At 35.2% G+C, this 19,793-nt stretch overlaps 1 protein-coding gene across 1 annotated transcript; it reads left to right on the top strand.

The window, feature by feature from the left end:
* Positions 1–16,032: 16,032 nt before the first annotated feature.
* Positions 16,033–16,307, top strand: LOC111539600 (cytochrome c oxidase subunit 7C, mitochondrial-like). The gene has a single exon (XM_023207487.1). The coding sequence runs from the start codon at positions 16,033–16,035 to the stop codon at positions 16,222–16,224; it is 192 nt and encodes a 63-aa protein (XP_023063255.1). The 3' UTR covers positions 16,225–16,307.
* Positions 16,308–19,793: the final 3,486 nt, after the last annotated feature.

Below are 19,793 nucleotides of genomic sequence, written 5' to 3'. Positions count from 1 at the left end.
TTTGCTTTAATTTTGTGCTTGCTATCTTTTGGACCTGAAATAACTCCCCACAATCCTTTCTGTAAGCAATATTAAAAAGAGAATTATTTGGTTAACTTTCTGCATTTCTCAGTCAGATGCTAGGATCAGATGCACAGCCACAAATTTAACTTAGTTTCTCACACCATACATGTAATATATTAATTATATAATTTACCCTATGTATATTTGGTTGTTGCCAAACTTCGATGAATCTTTGTTAGTGGATTGGATGCTTTTTCTATATGTATTGAGAGTTTGTGACGCTGATTCTGCTTGGAAAGTATGCTATAGTTAATGCATTTATTTTATTAAACACCAACGGAACTACATCTAGTTATTTCTAATTACTTGGTAGCTAATAAACATTAGCCTAATTTAATGAACCGAATTTGACATCATGACTTTTTCCCTTTCTATTAAATGTGAGCTTTAGAATTTAGGTGGCCAGACCTTCATTAGGTTGTGCCTCTATTTTCCACAGTACTTCCATAGTATTGATTTAGTCTTGTTCAAAAAAGACAAGTCAATATACTTAATAAAGAAACAAAAATTCTCACTATTCACAGGTTCTGTATTCTGAATTTGTAATTTTGTCTACTGGTTAAAATGTCTTTGCAGACCCAAAATTAATACTTATGGGCTTTTGGGTCATTTGCAGACATGTACAGAATAGCCAAGAATTTGAGGCTCTTGGGCATGTTCCCCACTGAGGTTGAACAAAGTGAATCTGCCTTCTTGTTTCAGGTCTTGGTCATATGGCAAACAAGTGTTCATTTTGAGGCCTACGTATTGGCACATTGTTTGTATTTTTGTGATTTTTTTAGGTGACGTTTGCTGTTTAAATAGCCTCCAAGCATAGTGCTGAAGTGCTGTCTAATGTTGCTAAATGCAGGAAGGCAGTTCTGTGCCACATGGGGAGAATTTGTTTTAGGTAAGTTTTATTCAGACATGAGTTATAGTGCTGTTGGCCATGAGTTCAATGTTAATGAATCAGCAATATAGTGCATCCATAAAAAGGAAGAAGAAATTTACCAATCTGTACATGAGAATGCTCCAGAAAATGCTAAAGTAACTTCTACAGTATGTGATGAATCTATGGTAAAGATTTAAAAAGTTTAATTTTTCAATTCAACTGATTTAAAAAAAAAAGTGGGTAGCATTATGATGCTGAAAACCAAATAAATTTATGATCGTGTTATCCAGTATCAGGAAAACATTAAACCTTTCTCTGGTAGTGCCAACTGGCTCTCATGTTTCAAAAGGTGCTGTGGTATGAAAAATACTGAAAGTATGGGTAACATAGGTTCTACAGATCGGGGGCTGAAAAGGAATTTAGAAAATACTGTTATATAGGAAAAGTATTCTGTGGAAGAGCGGGTTTTCAATGCTGATGAGACTGGCTTGTTTAACATTAGTGAATGACGCATACAGCTCAAACAGTGTTTTTGTTGAAGAAGTGTTGTGACCATTGTCTTCCAGGCATCTAATTCTCTAGTGCTCCTTAGAGCCATAGTTCCATACTCACTAATTCAATGCTTGTGGTGTATTTATAAACATATCTACATTGAATAAAGAGAATTGACTGTAAATGAATAAATATATTCCATTGTATTCAAGTGTTCTGTAGAAAAACAGAACACAAATCAATTTCTCATCATCATGAATAACAATGTAACTGATGGTAAAAATCTCATTTGTCTTTAATTGCTACTCTCTATCATTTAGCTTATTTGGCAGAAACAACATAACATAGACTATATTGCTATCTGATTAGTGAGATCAAGTAAGCTACTAAAAAATTCCCAGTCTAAAAGGAAGCATCACCACAATGACATAACCTCCTACATCAGTCAGAATTTCCTAGATTGCTGCAGTCAGTAACAAACAATCCAAACACTTTAGTAATTTACCATCACGTTGCCATTTATGGTAAAGGAGAATGAGATTAGGTATGCCACATATTAATTCTTAAAATTTACGTTCTGTATCTGGACGTACTTTATTTCATTTCTTTTTCTTTTTCTTTTTTCTTTTTTTTTTAACCAAAGAAAGTCACATAACTATTCCCATGAACCACAGAGTAGGATTTTTGGTGAACAGCAAAATAATGCATCATATTCCCTTAATAATCATGAATTTAAAAACAACAGGCCAGACGTGGTGGCTCACTCCTATAATACCAGCACTTTTTGAGGCCGAGACAGGTGATCACTTGAGGCCAGGAGCTTGACATCAGCCTGGCCAACATGGCAAAACTCCGTTTCTACTAAAAATACAAAAATTAGCCGGGCATGGTGATGCATGACTGTAATCCCAGCTACTTGATAGGCTGAGGCACGAGAATCGCTTGAGCCCAGGAGGCAGAGGTTGAAGTTTGCCAAGATTGCACCATTGCACTCCAGCCTGGCCTACAGAGGGAAACTATGTCTCAAAAAAAAAAAAAAAAAGGCAAGACAAAACAAAACCAAACAAACCCACAAAACTAGCAATGGAAAAGGATTGAAATATGAATACCACATGTGAGCAGTTGTGTTAACTTAGATTCATAAATATCAATATTTTCTACTATGGAAATCTAATTATTATAACTTTTCTACTTAAGCCTATCCTGCAGCTGTTTGTTGCCATCAGGATAATGACCAATTCCCTAGTCTGCCATTTAATTGACTTCGTAATGTGGATTTTACCATTTATATCTTTCCATTTTTTGCCTTCATTTTATGCAACTGCAATCTTGATAAGAACCAAAATATGTCATGCCTTTGTACTTTTGATAAAGCTGTCTATTCTGCCTGGAATGCAGTTTCTATCATTCCCCCTTGGTTTGGTTAATATTTTCTAATCCTTTAAAAATTCCCTCACTCTTGGCTCCATCCCGTTGCAAGACAGATTATCTCCTCTTCTTTTTTCTGAGAATAAACTATCATTATTGCATATTACAACACATTCCATTAAACATATACATATATATATACATATATATATATCCACCAGACTGTGAGCTTCTTAATGGCACAGGAACTGTGTCTTAATTATATTTGCATGCTACTGTCTAGAACATTTTAGATTATAAATAGTTTGTTGAATAAATAAGTCAGCATTGAGTTCAGATCAAATAGCAATTATTTGTGTATAATTTTATGTATCAATACAAAATCATAAATCCAATAATATTCAAGCCCAATATTAGTCAATATGTCTGATAAACTTCAAGACACCTATGTATTCACAGAACTTGTATATCTGGAAAACTCTACAAACTTTATAAATTAATATTTTCAGCTGCAGGATGAATGCTTTGTGATTTTGTTCCTGAAGCACTTACATAAGAAACCACAAAAATAACTTTCAAAACATCCTATAAAATTAGCTCAAGGGTAGGTTCTTGATAAATGTGGAAAAGCCTCTAACTTGCTCATGCATTATGCTCATGAAATGCTATGCAAAGAAGATTTTTAAATAAGAAATTAGGACCTGAATGCAGGTACTGTTGTGACACTTACACAACACTCTGTCCTGGTTTCTTGATTAATGAAAAAGTAAGAAAATAATGCAAATGACCAATTTTTCCCTTGAACAATGAAGGAAGAAGAATCAAATCAAAAATTACATCTTGCCTTGCTCCTATGACACTTTACAAAGACCTTCAAACACATTAGCCCGGTATGTTGTATTAAAATTTAAAACGGTAAAACCTTAAGATTTATTTAAAATGTCAATACATTTCTTGTCTTCCATCCTACCATTTAATGTTGCAGTTTTTCAAGACTTGGTCCTAGCTTTCTTCTTCTCTATATTATGTATTTTCATCTATGCCCACTTTTTCAATTACCACTTATAAAAAGATGATTCTCAAATTTACATGTACTCTAAATCTTCATTGTTATCTAGACTTTATATGGAGACACTAACGTACCATGTTTGGATCTATCAAAAACATATTACTCAATGTGTTCAAACTTATTCCTTCTTTCCAAACTAGTCCTCTTTCAGGGCGATACCAGTCAGTGATCAGCACTATCATGCATCTAGTTGGGCAAGTCAGAAATTCAGGAGTCTGTTTTGTCCTTCTGTCGTGCTTGTAATATCCAGTGCAACACCAAGCCCTACATATTTTGGTTCTTAACTGGCTCTTCAATCCACTTGCCTCAACCTCCAGCACTATTCCACTAAAGCATGGCATTGTGAACCCACACCTGAAGTACTATAATAGCCAACATTCTTCTTGACCCACAACCAAATATTCAAATTTGTATTAGGCTTCTCCAGAAAAACAGAATCAATAAGATAGTTACATATATGTATATATACACACACATATATAGTTATATATGGATACATGTATGTGTTATAATATAATAAATAGTACATTAATAAATATATTTTAATTATAAACATCAATATATTTATTTTCAGGTGTTGTCTCATGTGATTATGAAGGCAGCCAAGTCAAAATCTCCATAGTGGGCTGGAGACTCAAAAGAGAGCTGATGTGCAATTCAAGTCTGAAGACTGCCTGTTGGTAGAATTTCTTCTTGCTCAAGGGAGGTCAGGCTTTTTGTTCTATTCAAGCCTTCCATTAAGTAGACTAGGCTCACTTATATTATGGAGGGCAATCTACTTTTCTTGAGGTCCACCAGCTTAAATGTTACTCTCATCCAAAGATGCCTGCACAGAAACATTTGGAATACTGTCTGGCCAAAATATCTGGGCTCTATGGCCCAGCCAAGTTGACACATAAAATAAACTTTCACAATATTGTAGCCAGGTTTACACTTTTTTATTACAACTCCAGTCATGCTACCCTTTTCTCTATGAGGGCAGAAATAATATGTAATTTTGTCTATATGTGCATTTTTTCATCATACTATTTCAAGCACAGAGCACATCAAATGTAATAAATGTTGTTGATCAAATGGTGAGAAGGAAAAGAATGACCAAGTACCCAGGTAAATTTCTGTGATGACCTGCCATATTTTAATACCAGCCACAAGAAAGGAGAAAATTCACCAAAAAAATTACATAAGGACTGCAGAATAATCTCATTAACACTCCATAGGTATCTTCTTTTATTTATCACCTAAATTCTCTACATTCTCTTTGATACTAGCCTTCAAGATATTGAATATCTTGGTTGTTTTTTCTAAAAATTTTTCACTCTCATTCTTTTAATGCATCCTCACATGTGACCTCTGTAAGAGGCATTATCATTCATTTTCTAGATGAGCAAAATCAGCTCACATTAGTACACAGGACTTGATCAGAGTCCCATTGCCATTCAAACCTGGGAAACTACTGCCATCCAAGTTTTCCCAACATCTCAGCTCTCTCTTTTTATCTAGAAATTGTCAATAAATGGGTTTTTACAGTTTGTAACTTATTGAGTATTCAGAGAGTACACAAAATCACAGGCAGGAGGACTCTAGTAAGAAACTTGGCTAGTAAATGTCAGAAAGAAAACTCTTCTGTAGATTTTAAAACTAACACAATCTGAGCAGCAGGAAGCTGTAGCAGTGAATTGTAGTAAGGGAGAATGGGAGCCAAGGAAATAAGATGAAGAGAAAGTTAAACAGCAGGAGGCTTTAAAAAGAAAACACAGCTACAGTAGTCCCTCCTTTATCCCTGATGATGAGTTCCAAGACCCCCAGTGGATGTCTGAACCTGCAGATAGTACTTAATTCCCTATAATATATACTACATTTTTCCCATATGTACCTGTGATAAAGCTCATAAATTAGGCACAGGAAGAGACTAAAAACAATAATTAATAATAAATTAAAACAATTATAACAACACACTTTAATAAAAATTATGTGAGTGTGGTTCTCTCTCTTTCAAAAGATCTTACTATACTGTATTCACATACTTTGGAACGGTGATTGACTGTGGGCAACTGCAACTGCAGAATGCGAAACTGCAGATAAGAGGGGACTATTCTACCTTGCTTTAGAAACCAAAATAAGATAAAAGAACAAAAGATAGAGCAGGGAAGGGTAGTCTAAACAACAGCAATAAAGAAAAGCAGTGAATGTTAAGGAGACTATCAAGGTGAACTTAGGTACCTGTTGTCTTTCAATAGAAAACACGGGGTCATGAAACAAAATGAGGTGACTCATGAAGCAAAGGCAGAGGAAATTAAGGACAAGTATTGAGACTTTTCAGGAAGTCTCAGAGATCCCGGTCTCAGATTAGAAGAAAGACAGGAATTACTTTTATAATATAACATTGCAAATGAGAAGGGAAGATGGATGGTAGTCACGAAGCTGCTGATAATGATGCTATTCATAAAAGATTCTTTTTTATTATTACAAGTTCCCACCACTGTTACTTAGAGATGACAATAAATGGATGTATCTAGTTTAGAGGAGAAAAGTATATTTTTTCTCAGACCTCATAAATTCTTGGTTGAAATAAACCCCTTTAACAAAAGACATTAACAAAATTTAAAACAACAGTTTTTTCATATACACATGGGAGATACCCAGAAAATGAGTACTTGCAAAGGAGGTGGTTTTACATTCCAGTTAATGTAGCATTTTCAACAAAGAACAGTAAATGTTTAGAGAATTGACAAGACACAGGACAAGGACTTTGAGTTTCTAGGGGTGGCAATTGTAGGAAGACAAATAACTGGCAGATAAAGGCTAATGCATAAATCGGTGACTGTCAATTCCTCTGCTGCCATCTCTGTACTGTTCAGGGCTAAAGTCTTCAGTGGTCAGCCTTTGCTGTCCCTGATAGAAAGAGGGTGGGGGAAGCAGGATACCTTCTCTCTTTGTATTAATAAATATATATCCTGAGTTTTAGGCAAACAGAGGAAAGGCAGAGCACTTCCTTGCACTAGCTTTTTCTTAATTGCCTTCAGCTCAACAATCCTTACGCTGAAGAAGCATATTTTGGCGGGGAATGTTCTGTTCTTCCAAGCATCCCAATCTCACAAACATGCCAATATGGGGTTGGGATTATCAAGAATAGGACAGGACGGCTTCTATCTCATAAATATTCTGTGCTCCAGGAATTACATTGCAAAACATTTCTTGGGATGAGGAATATATGTTTTAATGTAAACAGCATATTAAATAGTATTTAAGTTCCCTGATAAAATTTTAAAATATATTTTTCTTAAAATAAAACTAAGTATTCATTTTGACATGCCCTCATTAGACACTGACACAATTAGATATGGTGTCATGACATGACTTGGACTCTGGCACCACTGGACCCTGAGTTACTGTCACTTGTTTATTGTTATTGTTATTATTATTATTATTATTATTATTATTTACTCATATGGATCACTGGTGTTTGAGGACACACATTGAATTTGAAGAGGATGAGGAGATAGATGAAAATATCTTGGCAAATTTAAGTAGAGTTTAAGTTTGAAACATTTTCAACTCAAGACTTCAGAGGTTGAAATGATTGATGTTTCATTTTTACTTAACTTGAGAAGTTATTAATTAAAAATATTTATTAAACAATACATGTGTCTGTATTTATGCTAGATGTGAGTGATCTCAGGATGACAATACAGTACTGAGTCCCTGAGTTTAAGGAATCTAAGTCTAGTTATAATTTCTGTTTTCTCCATAGATGTATTATGAATACTTCTTTGGTTCTCCCTGATAGAAACAGGGTGGCAGGAGCAGGATACCATCTCTCTTTGTAAATCCGTGTCTTGATTCTTAGGCAAATAGAGGGAGAGCAAAGCACTTTCTTGCACTTGCTTCTTCTTAATTGCCTTCAGCTCAACAATACTTATGCTAAAGAAGCATATTTTGGGGGTCATGTTCTGTTCATAGTATATAAATATCTGAAGAGATGACAAAGAAGAAACATAGTGAAAATCAGAAAAAGTTTTATAATGTGTGAAATAGGTGAATATTGGGCTAGATGGGTAAAGAAGAAAGGGCTGATTCCGTTTCCTAGCACTGCCTTAGTAAATTACCACAAATGTAGCAGCTTAAAACAACAGAAATTAATTGTCTCACAGTTCTGGGAACTAGAAGTCTGAAATCAACTTGTCAACAGTGACTTATTCCCTCTAAAGACTCTAGGAGAGACTCCTTCTGTGCTTGTTCTACATTCTGGTGGCTCTAGGTATTCCCTGGTTTGCGATTGTATCACTCCATATATCACTTCTTGTATCTTCCCATGGCTTTCTCCTCTTTGTCTCTGTGTCTTCTCCTCTTATAAGAATAATTGTCATTGGATTTAGGGCTAGTCTAGATTGTCTAAGATGATCTCCTGTCAAGAGCCTTAACTTAATTGCATCTTTAAAGACTCTTTTTTCAATTAAGATGACATTCACAGATTCTGGGGATTGAGGTATGGAAACATCTTTTAGGAGGGCCCCCATTCAACCCACTACAGGAATTAAAATCGGAACACTTTGTATTTGAGGAGACAATTGTTGCAGAGTGATAAGTTTAAGAAAGAAAAACACCAAGAGAAAAAGCAAAACAAGCAGAACAATTCTGGAAAATAAGAGAGCTGTGAGGGAAGGATGAGGCAAATTCTTCCCTGTAGCTTTTACTTAGCATTACTATTGGGCACGAATATTGGTTAACCTTCAGAGGAAATAAGGAGAGGTTTTATGGGATGTTAGTGCCATATAATTACTATAGAAAATGTGAACCTATATACAATAGGATCTTCCTCTGTATTGGACTGTGTGTTTACAATCTGAAGTTTACTCTTCATGCCTTGAGGTGAAACAAAGGTTTTCACAATTATCTTATTATCAACCAGAATTTCAGGAAAATAAACATTTTTGTGGGGAGAACTTATAAGGAAAGTTGCAGTTTGTATCAGCTTTGAAGACATGCTACATTAAAGTCACTTAGGGAGAAAAGCATAAGCTAAAGAGACATGTATCCTTACTGTGACCCTTTATTTCCTCTAACATTGACATTAGACTTACCCAGAGTAGAAGCATGTGCAACTACCCAGCAGGGACCTGCCTCAGTTTGCACTGCACTTGACTCAGCATTGCAGAAAACCTATGGGTTTTTATTTTTTCCCTCATATGGTGGCCATCAACTTTCAAATATGTACAATCTGTAGGCAAATAATATGTGCTTGATTTTAATTAAAACAAATTAAATATTAGTTTTATAAAAATAAACATGTGTACATAAGAGGATATTAGCATTTGCCCCAATTTGTAATGTGAGATGTGAACTTCTTTCTTCTTTAGAATTTGACAAAGCACTCAGGGATACAGTGTGAAACTTCAAGTGCTCACCCTCTACAGGTACCAGACCTCAGCAAGAGAACTGTCCTCAAAAGGAAGATTTGGAAGAGGACACAGAAGAATAGTTTGCTGAAAGTACATTGGAATGGAATTCTTAATAGTATCCTTCTGTGGCCTCTTTAAAAAGACTAGATTTTTCTCTCTAATTAATAAACATCAGTATATTTGGTTAAACTGGTAATGTGTGCATCCCCCAAAGGCTTCCTCTCTGTATTATAAATCTTCTTGCTTCAAGTTATCACGGGAAGACTGAGGTGAATATCTCTCTGTAGTAGCCTTACCACTTGCTTGTCTTATAGAGATTATACATCAGTATCAACTGACTCAAAGAAAAAATTTGAAAAAAAGTTTGGCAGTCAACCCAACTACGTCTGCAATGAGGAAAACCTGAGGATCAGAGACAGGAAAAAGGATGGAAGTGACACTGATTAGGAGTACTATGTATGGAATGGGATTCCCTCCACTGAAATTCATATGAAGGACACTGAAACTGAACATCTTTGAACTCTAATTCTTCTAGGTTTAGTAGCCATGGAGTATCACACATGAAGGGAGGTAAGATGTTCTGTTGAGTTACTACTGCCTTAGCCAAACATTAAGACACATTGCATGGCATACATACAGTCGTATGTGTATACATGCATGAATGTGGGTAATTATTTTATAAGAAGGTAATGAAAGTTTAAATGAGAAAACAAACTACATGTAGAAAAGAGATAAAAAAATTAAAAAAAAAAAAAAGAAGTATAAGTGAAAAAAAAAAGATAGAAAACTTGAATATTTGCCAGTTTCTGTCTTCTTGACACAAAAAATCGAACCTAAGTTCTGGTGTCCAATGTCCTCCTGACAACTGAATTCTGGGAGATGTCCTTTGAAAGACTTGGATGTTAATCTGAAACTAATTCAAGCCTTTTGAGCTCAAAAATTGGATTGGAAATCTTTTAAAAGCAGGCTTTCCCATGAGATTTCCATTACTTCTATTCTTACTGATAAGCCACAGGTATCAGAGAAACATCCATTTGTGTGCTATCTTTGGATCCTTCACTACAAGAGAAGAGGTACAGAAAAAAAAAAAAAAGATGGAGTTTGCTTTGATTCAAGTTTCAGAGGAAAGTTTCAATCAATTCGAATTTTGTCTGAAGCCACTCTACTATAATAGCTTAAAGTCTTTATTAGATACTCCTATGATGTTACCTTCAGTGTAATATGCCAGCTTTAAGAGAGGGAGTTAAACTGTTCTCATGGATAAGATCTAGTACTGGCTCTGTTCCTGGCCTGTGAAATAGACCTTGGATAAGTAATTCATTTACTTTGTTCATCAGTTTCCTTACCTCCATAGTGAAGCTAGTTACTTAAAGAAGGATTCTCTGTAACATGACTTGAGTTACTTGGTCAAAGTTGACATTTATATATGTGATGTTGTTGTTAATAATACTTAAAAGCATTTTTGTATATGCTGACTTTGCACATTTCAAGTGGAGTAGCTTGTGAGGAGAGCTAGCTATATGATAAGGGAATATGCCTGGGCTGTGTATGGGTGTTTGGTTCCACATGTCCTCTGGTACATTTGCATAAGCTAATTTTAATGAATACATATGGACTTTTCCCATGAAAAGTTTAAGAAATGCATATTCTTCTTCTTCTTTTCTCCCCTCACCCTGAATATGGCTCTGTCAATGATAAGCAATTTTTTATCAGCAGGAGAGCTTTCTTCTACTGCTGGTGTGATATATAAACCCTTGGGGCCAAACTGTGTCAAGGGTCTACCTTTTTCCCACTCCATGACTCAATGTCACACCTGCTCTGTGAAATTATAATGACAAGGAAGCAGTGTTTTTCTTTTGTCCACTGACGTTAAAAACAGTCAGCAATACCAGAAATACTAGAGATTCACAGTAGCTTTTTATTTTAACCTCACTGAGTCCTCTTGGAGACCTCAATTAATAGGATTAAATATACTTTCTGAGAATTATCAATATACTTTAAATATAAATTTACACTGCCAAGTCAACCCTAGAGGGGAAAATGAAAAACAATTGTAAAAATCTCTATTTCTGTAATAAGACAGAACATTTCCCCCGATCGATTCCTGTATTATAGGCCGTAAATAAAAATATCACTAAGGAAATATCTTTGTCAGAATGATGTACTCCCTGTGGCGTGGCATAACGAGCTTGGATATGCTACAGACACTGCATAAGCAACAAGCTAATTGAGGATTCCAGTTTATTAAGCTTGAATAGCATGATTTTTAAGGACTTCTTTATATGGAAATAATACACAGTTATAGTTAACTTCCTTTGTATTTTCTTTGTAAAAACTAAAACTTAAAATGCAGTCAGCTTTTATGTATGGTGTCTGCTTTATTTCAAAGACTGCTTTGCTCCTCTAACCTGACGTTCTATAGGCATAAATGAAATTAGAGTATATGATTTTAAGTTTTTCTTAAGGTCAAAATCTAACATTGACATCCTACTATGATGTTTAAGAGGTGATACATTCTTTTGAAATAGTTATGGTATATTTGAGGCTATGTGCTAGTGGGAAATGCTATGGTTATGTGCTAAGAGTAATGAATATATATAGAAAGTGAAAGAGGCATTGGATTTTCTTTACTATATTGTTCACCCTTTCTAAGAAGTAATGTATTAAAATAAAAGGCAATGCCATCTATCCCTAATTGCTGACACTGTTTTTCTGTTGTTTATGTTGTTTTAATTAAAAACATCATGGACAACTTTATTCATTTCCAATGCAGAAATAAGCAGCCATGAGATGGGAAATGCTTGGTCTGGTCATGTCAATCCTATTGATTACACATTAAGATCGCAATATGATCTTATGCATGTATCCTGCCATTTCCAGTTACATATAAATATGCTACTATATTGTGCATACACACACACACACACTCACATTTGCTTTTAGAGCACATTATACTATGCCAGAAGATTCATGAGCACTATTGTAGAATGCATAAAAATCACTGAGAAACAAAAGAGAAACAAAAGTCTAAGCTTATTTATTTACTCATTTTTAGCAAATATTTATTGAACACCTAATGTGCCCCTGGCATGTTCTAGGTATTACAAATAGGGCATTGAACAAAAAACAGGCCCCAAATTTTGCACTTATGGAACTCATATTTCAGTGGAAGGAATTGACAACATAATAGTACTTAAATACAATCAGCTGGATGATGTACAGTATGAGGCATATAGGATAAGGGTAAGAATAAAAATAAATAGGAGGACTAAATTTAAACAAGATGCTCAACGTAGACTTCATGAGAAGATGTATTGGTTTTCTATTGATTTGTAACAAATGAGCACAAACGTAGTGGCTTAAGACAATACAAGTGTATGAATATTGTTGTTCTGGGGGAAAAGTCTAAAATCAATGTGTTGGCAGGACTGTGTTCCATCTTAGGAGAATTAGTTTGTCTTTTCTAGCTTCTAGAAGTTGCCTGCTGGGCTTATGGTTTCTTCCTCAAGTCATTCTACCTTGTTGCTTTCACTGGCTCATCTTCTACTACTCACTGTGACCCTCCTGGCTCCTTCCTATAAGAACCCCTGTGAGTAATTTGGGCTTGACTGGATAATCCAGAATAAAATTCCATCTCAAGATCTTTAACTTAATCGCATCTACAAAAATGTTATTGCCAAATAAGGTAAAATGATCAGAGGTTCTAGTGATTAGGATGTTGCCAACATATTTTGGAGGTAGGTGGTATGTATTCAATCTGCCACAGAAGGTAAAATTTGAGTAAAAACCTGAGAGAACAAAGGGCCTAGCTATGCAATATATCCAGGGGAAGACCTTTTTAGGGAAAGGAAAAAAATAAACACAAAGTTATTGATTAGGAGTATTCCTAATATGTTTCAGGAACAAGAAGAAAGCTGCAAGAGAGAGAGTGAGGTCACATGGGTGACAATTTTTGTGGGAGTTACCTAGAATGTCTAGGATATGACAATACATCACATAGGAAGAGCTTTGTCTTACATGCTGAATGACATAGGGACACATTAGATGGTTTTGAGGAAAAAATGACTTTATCTGTCTAATGTTTAATGGGGATCACTCTGGATGCTAAGTTAAGAATAGTCTGAAAGAGGTCAATAGTAGAAGCAGGAGATCAACCAGAAGGGTATTGCCATAAGGCACATGAGAAATTATGATAGACTATATTAGATGATAGCAGTGGTTGCTCAGATAAGTTATCATATTCTGGATAGACTTTGAAGGTAGAATTGGCCAAAAATGAGAAGCATCAAGGATGACGCCATGATTTGAAACTAAGAAATGAAAGGAATAGAGCTTTCATTAACCGAATTGGAGAAGGCTATGAGTACAGCTGGTTTTGAAAGGAAGATCCACGGCACAGTTTGGGGTGCACTGAGTTTGGAATTCCTATTAGTCATAAAAATGGAAATCAGATTTGAGTTACAATATGAATATATAAATTCAGAAATCATCAGCATATAATGATTTAAATCCAAGAGACTGGATAAGGTCACCTAAGGATTAGATGTAAAGAGAAAAGAGAACATTGCTAATGTTTCATATTTAGGGCTTTTGGGCACTCTAAATTTAGAGGTTGGGCAAGGTTGGCTTCCTGGTCTTAATATTTTATAGTTGCTCCAGGACTCACACCCAGAAGGGCCTCGAGTTTGTTTTAAGTTTCTGTTCTTTGCCTTGAAATTCTTGATTGGACTAAGGAGCCCCACATCTTCATTTCGCACTGTGTTCCACAAATCATGTAGCTGATTCTGGTTGAGGAGTAATAAAGGAACCAGGAAAAGAAACTAGGAAGTGGCCAGAGAATTAAAATAAAAATCAGGGAAGTATGGAATCTTGGAAGCAAGATAAATAAAGAATTGTTGGGAACAGAGAGTGATAAATCTTGTAAACAGCTGCTGACAGGCCAAGTAAAGTAAAGACTGGAAAATAACTACTAGAGATAGCAATAGGCAAGTCTTTAACGTTTGAGAAGAACAATTTTAGTATAGTGGTAGAAGGAAATTCGGACTGGAGTGAATTTATTTAAAATTTCCAAGAGAAATTGGTGAGTGTTCAATAACTCTGCCAAAGAACTTTGCTCTAGAGCAAACAAAGAATGAATTAGGTGAGAGAGAGAAAAGAAGGTTAACAGCATGACTGTGTATTAGTTACATTGATGAAGAATAGAGGAGAAAGGCGATGAAGCAGGAGAGGAAGAGGGAATAGTTGCTGGAACAATGTTTTCCAGTAGAAATGGTCGCAGAGCCGGTATACAGTAGAGGCACTGGCCTTAATTAGCAGCACAGAAGGATCAGTCATAGTAACATATTAAAAGTTGTAGTATGTGGGTCCTGACATTCAAAGTGCCGTACGACTTCTGACACTATCTGTCTGGATTCACCACAAGAGGAAAAAAAAGTACTGTGAGTTAACCAACACATCCACATTTGTTCTTTTACTTATGAAGTAGGAAGGAAAATAGTCAGCTGAGAGTGAGGATAGAGAAAGACATTAGAGATCTGAGGGGAGAAAGATAAGTATAAAATAGTTTTTTAGGACAACAGAAGAGAGGAGCTGTAAGGAAAATACAGTGTGATTCACAAGTAGTACTGAGGGTCTACATGTGTTAAGTGATCATCAACTTAAAGTTTGTCTATTGTGTGTTTTCTCCTTTCAACCTCAGCTGGCTGCACAAGTACAGACATAAAGAACTACCGTCAGATGTAATAAGGGTTGTTTTATCAAGGGAATGTATTAAAACAGTAGATAAAGTAAAAAGAGGTGAGGTTAAAAGCAAGGTACAGTAATAGTGACGTTTATGAAATGTGACTTACATAAGAAGGAAAGAGGACATAAATGGTATGAGAAACGGTGAAAGTATGGTAGAATCAAGCGATTTAAGGTGCACATGGGAGTTGGAGCATTGTTGGAGTTGAAATAACATAGGAAATAAACACAGAAGAGTCTAGAAGATGGCACAGTGCAGGATGTTTGAAATTGTACTGTGGAGGGGTGCCACTCTTGACAATAATAAGGTAACAGGATGACTTTGGGACTGAGGGGACTGAAGATGTGTAGAGAGCAAGTTAGTTGAAGGAGACAGGGATCTAAGGCACTACGGATGAAGAAATAATCTATGTAAATACTATGATCATAAAGACCAAATAATAGTGTTGGAGAGAGTTATCAACCAACCTGGTGTTAAAATATTTGGGAAGTGAGTCTTGTTAGTACCTGCGAGATTGACAGATGGCTACAACATAGAAGACAGTGGGTGATCTGGTCTATAATGACATTTCAAATAGAGACTTCTTTTTTTTTTTTTAATACATGAGGAAAATGATCTGGAAGTGGCAACATGGAGTATGGAAGAAATGTACCCTATCTCCAGAAAACATGTTCTGAGAGATTTGAAAGAGAAAACAGCTACCACTTGAGAGGGATCTATAGACAACTGCATCATTAGAGAAGAAGAAAACCTCAGGGAACAAAGCTGAAGAGAATATTCACAGAAAAGTTTGAGATTAATGGTGATTTTGGTAATGATGAAGCCACTTAAAATATCTTTTCCTTTAAGTGTAAAAGACTTTAATGAATTTAAAGAGATAGAAATCATACACAATATACTATCCAGGAATTAAATATAAAAACAATTACTTAAAAATATCTAGGTCCTGAAAACAAGGTCTTGGTGAGGTGCCGCCATTTCATCCGTCCTCGGTCTCTGCACCTTTCGCAGAGCTTCCAGCAGCGCTATGTTGGGCCACACCATCCGGAGGTTCACAACCTCTGTGTTCCGTAGGAGCCACTATGAGGAGGCCCCTGGGAAGAATTTGCCATTTTCAGTGGAAAACAAGTGGGCGTTACTAGTTAAGATGTGTTTGTACTTTGGATCTCCATTTGCTGCACCCTTCCTTATAGTAAGACACCAACTGCTTAAATCATAAGGATGTTTCAGTTCGTCCATTTAACAGATATGAAGAGCATTTTAAGAGATACAGCCTCTGGAAATGGATCAAACTCTAACCCATGGCATAGTAGATATGTTTGTCAATAAACTTATGACATGAGTGCTTAATGCCTCTTTTATGAAATAGGGAATGTAATACTTGGCCATTTGCCTACTTTATTAATTTGGATAACATTCCAGTATTACCCCATGATTTAGCTTATTTAATGGTGTTAAACTGAGGTTATATTAAATTTTTGATTCCCAGGTCAGGATTTTGTTGGTAATTTATACAATAAAAGGGAAATACAAATAAAAAAAATCTAAAAATTTCTAAATAGTTGAAAATAAACCAATGCATTTATAAATAATTAGAAGGGAAATTAGAAAATATTTCAGCATTGAATAGAAATAAAAGCAAAAACTATCAAAATTTGTGTGATGAAGATAAGCACAGCTTGGGGGAAGTTTGTGGCTTTGAATGCTTATATTAAAATACAGAAAAATTTCACATCAATGATTTTAATTCTCAATATTGAAAGCTAGGAAAAGAAAAATAAATCAAAGTAAGTAGAATAAAGGTATTAAAGAAGATAATAAAGCAATGAAAGAGAGAATAGATAAGCAATAGAGAAAAGTAGCAAAGACAAAAAAATAGATATATTAAACTTTTTTTTTTTCTGTTCAACAAACATCACTAAGAAACTGATAGTAAGTTACTTTCTGGGAGAGAATTTTTCAGTACGTGTATCTCAGTGCTTTTATATTTAGAATAAACAAAGAAGTATAAAAATTTAAAAATAAGAAGACAAAAAATATAATGAACAATAAGCCAAAGATTAAGAAAATACTTCACAAAAGAAGATATATGGATGACTGTTAAGCATATGCAATATGTTCAACAAATTTAGTAAATTCAAAACACAGTGAGATGCCACTACATATCCACTGGAATAATAAAAAAGATGAACAGTGTTCAATCACTATCAAGTGTTGGCAAAACTGAATTATTGGAACTCATTGTTGAAGGCAGTACAAAATTTTGCCTACTCTGAAGAGTTGTTTAGCTGTAGTTTATAAAGTTCAATCTACACATACCATAGGACCAAGAAATTATACAAGTAGTTATTTACCCAAGAGAAAGAAACACATTTATCCATTTAAAAAAAAAAAACCTTGTATACAAATGTTCATAGAGGTTTGGGGTAAAGGAACCCACATGTCAACAAGACAAACTGTAGTGTGGATAAACTTTAGTATGTTCATATAATGGGTCACTACTTATCTATGAAATTATATCAGTTACCAAGATATACAGCAACACGGAAGAATCACAAAAACATTCCAAGTGAAAGTAGCCAGATACAAAAGATTATCAACTGTAAATTTCATTATATGAATTACTAAACAAGTACAATTAATTTAAAGTGATGGAAATCAAATCAATGTTTGCTTGGAGAGAGGAACAAGAGTCATTTGGATTGAGAAGGGGCATGAGGGAACTTTTGGGATGACAGAAATATTCTGTATATTGATTAGCACAATGTTTACACAGTAGATACACTTGTACAATTTGTCAAACATTAATGTTAATGTACTTAAATGAAGTTAAAAAACGAATAGCTTGACATTTATTTTACTGCATATCATGGAAATCAGCAAGAAAAAAACATTGTTTTAAGAAGATAAAAACGTTGTTTTTTGTTTAGCGCTTTTTGTAATTCTTGGGTAATTTCAGATGATGAACAGCTTTGTTTAATACCTTATGGCATTTTCACAAATAATGCAGCATTATTTTTAAGGACATTTCTATTAACTTGATAAAGCAGATTAGTTTTTAATGAAAATATGTCCTTTGGTTCTAAAATATGTCTAAAGAAAAGTTTGTATTTTGTAAACTTATTTCTTATTCTCTCTTGGTGGCTAATGAGCTTTAATTAAGTTTAATTACAAAGTTTATCATAATGACAGAAAAGTATATAATCTTTTTCATGTCTACACCTCATCCTAATTCTCTCAGGAAAAAATAAAATTGGTTTCTGTTCTAAGGAGTAGGGAGTAGAGGTACACATGATGATTGAATAAAGCAACATCTGCTATATACATTTCTTTATATATATTTCAATTAAGGAGCTTTCATTATCCTTGGACCAGCAACATAATATAACCACGAATAATTATTTTTGTTTCCGAAATCATTTCTGCTTTTAAGAAGTTTATACTCTCATAGCTGACTTTTTATTTTTATTTTTAAACTTTCAGTTTGTTGGTTGCACAAGATTATCTTATTCTGAAAGCTTTCCTTTTCTTTCTCACCAACCAATCCCACATGCGTGGTGGGTGTGGTATTGGAAACGAACTTCATAATCTTTCTGCATCTACTCAGTGTATAAGAAGATGTCTTGTTTCCTCTGCTTGTATTCCACAAACGATCTTCCTCATCTTATTTATTGAAGCTTATCTGTCCTTAAGTAGATGAGATCATATTTATGCTTCAGAAAGCTCTTTCTGCTCTGATTGGATGTTTGTGCTCTCATTTTAATCTTTTCCCTTTAATCTCTCAATGTAGCTCACCCTACAAAATATTTCCCTATTACCTTGTTTGGGCAGTGGGGGGACACCAGATAAGAAAAGGTGTTTTTATTTAATTTAAAATAAAAATCTCTTAGGATTAATGAGACCATATTTTGTCTAACACAGTATAATTGTGTAATAACTATTCATGGGACTAAAGAAAAATTAATGTTGGAAATATTCTTTCTAAAAACAATTATTATGTTATCTATATTTAAATGAATTTCAATATATGGGAATAGTGAGGTCTGGAAAATTGATACTTTCTTTTCTTTCTTCTTCTTCTTCTTTTTTTTTTTTTTTTTTTGAGACGGAGTCTCTCGTTGTCTCCCAGGCTGGAGTGCAGTGGCCAGATCTCAGCTCACTGCAAGCTCCGCCTCCCGGGTTTACGCCATTCTCCTGCCTCAGCCTCCCGAGTAGCTGGGACTACAGGCGCTCACCACCTCAACTGGCTAGTTTTTTGTTTTTTTTTTTTTAGTAGAGACGGGGTTTCACCGTGTTAGTCAGGATGGTCTCGATATCTTGACCTCGTGATCCACAGGTTTCGGCCTCCCAAAGTGCTGGGATTATAGGCTTGAGCCACCGTGCCCGGCGACACTTTCAAAGAGCATCATGAAAATGACTTTTTGACACAGGGAGCAAATTCATAAAGAAATCTAGCAAGATTTGAGATAATGATGCAGGATTTTTTGTTGTTGTTGTTCCTTAGTTCAGCTAACATCCAGGTTCTTGTCACAAGACCAGGAAAAATTAGGCAGGCACCCGGAAATATTGAAAGGTAAAGAGAGTGGAACAGGCCAACAGGCTCCCTCTTCACAGATTGAATACCAGGAGACCACACACAGCTGAAGAGTCCAGGCTCCTTCCTGCTATACTAGGTGAGAATTCCCTGTGGCTCCACCAACTGTCCCAGCGCGCAGGCGGGCCGCCAGCCCTCTGTGGGCGCTCAGAAACAAGGTCCTGGGCAGGTTCCCTTATCCGCACAAGAGCATC

Source organism: Piliocolobus tephrosceles, chromosome 1, assembly GCF_002776525.5.
Source record: "Piliocolobus tephrosceles isolate RC106 chromosome 1, ASM277652v3, whole genome shotgun sequence".
NCBI classification, from domain to species: domain Eukaryota; kingdom Metazoa; phylum Chordata; class Mammalia; order Primates; family Cercopithecidae; genus Piliocolobus; species Piliocolobus tephrosceles.
This window is presented reverse-complemented; position numbering and strand designations above follow the sequence as displayed.

What these genes read in the sequence shown, in the direction of transcription:
- LOC111539600 (XM_023207487.1), top strand. Translation starts at nt 16,033, where the DNA reads ATGTTGGGCCACACCATCCGGAGGTTCACAACCTCTGTGTTCCGTAGG.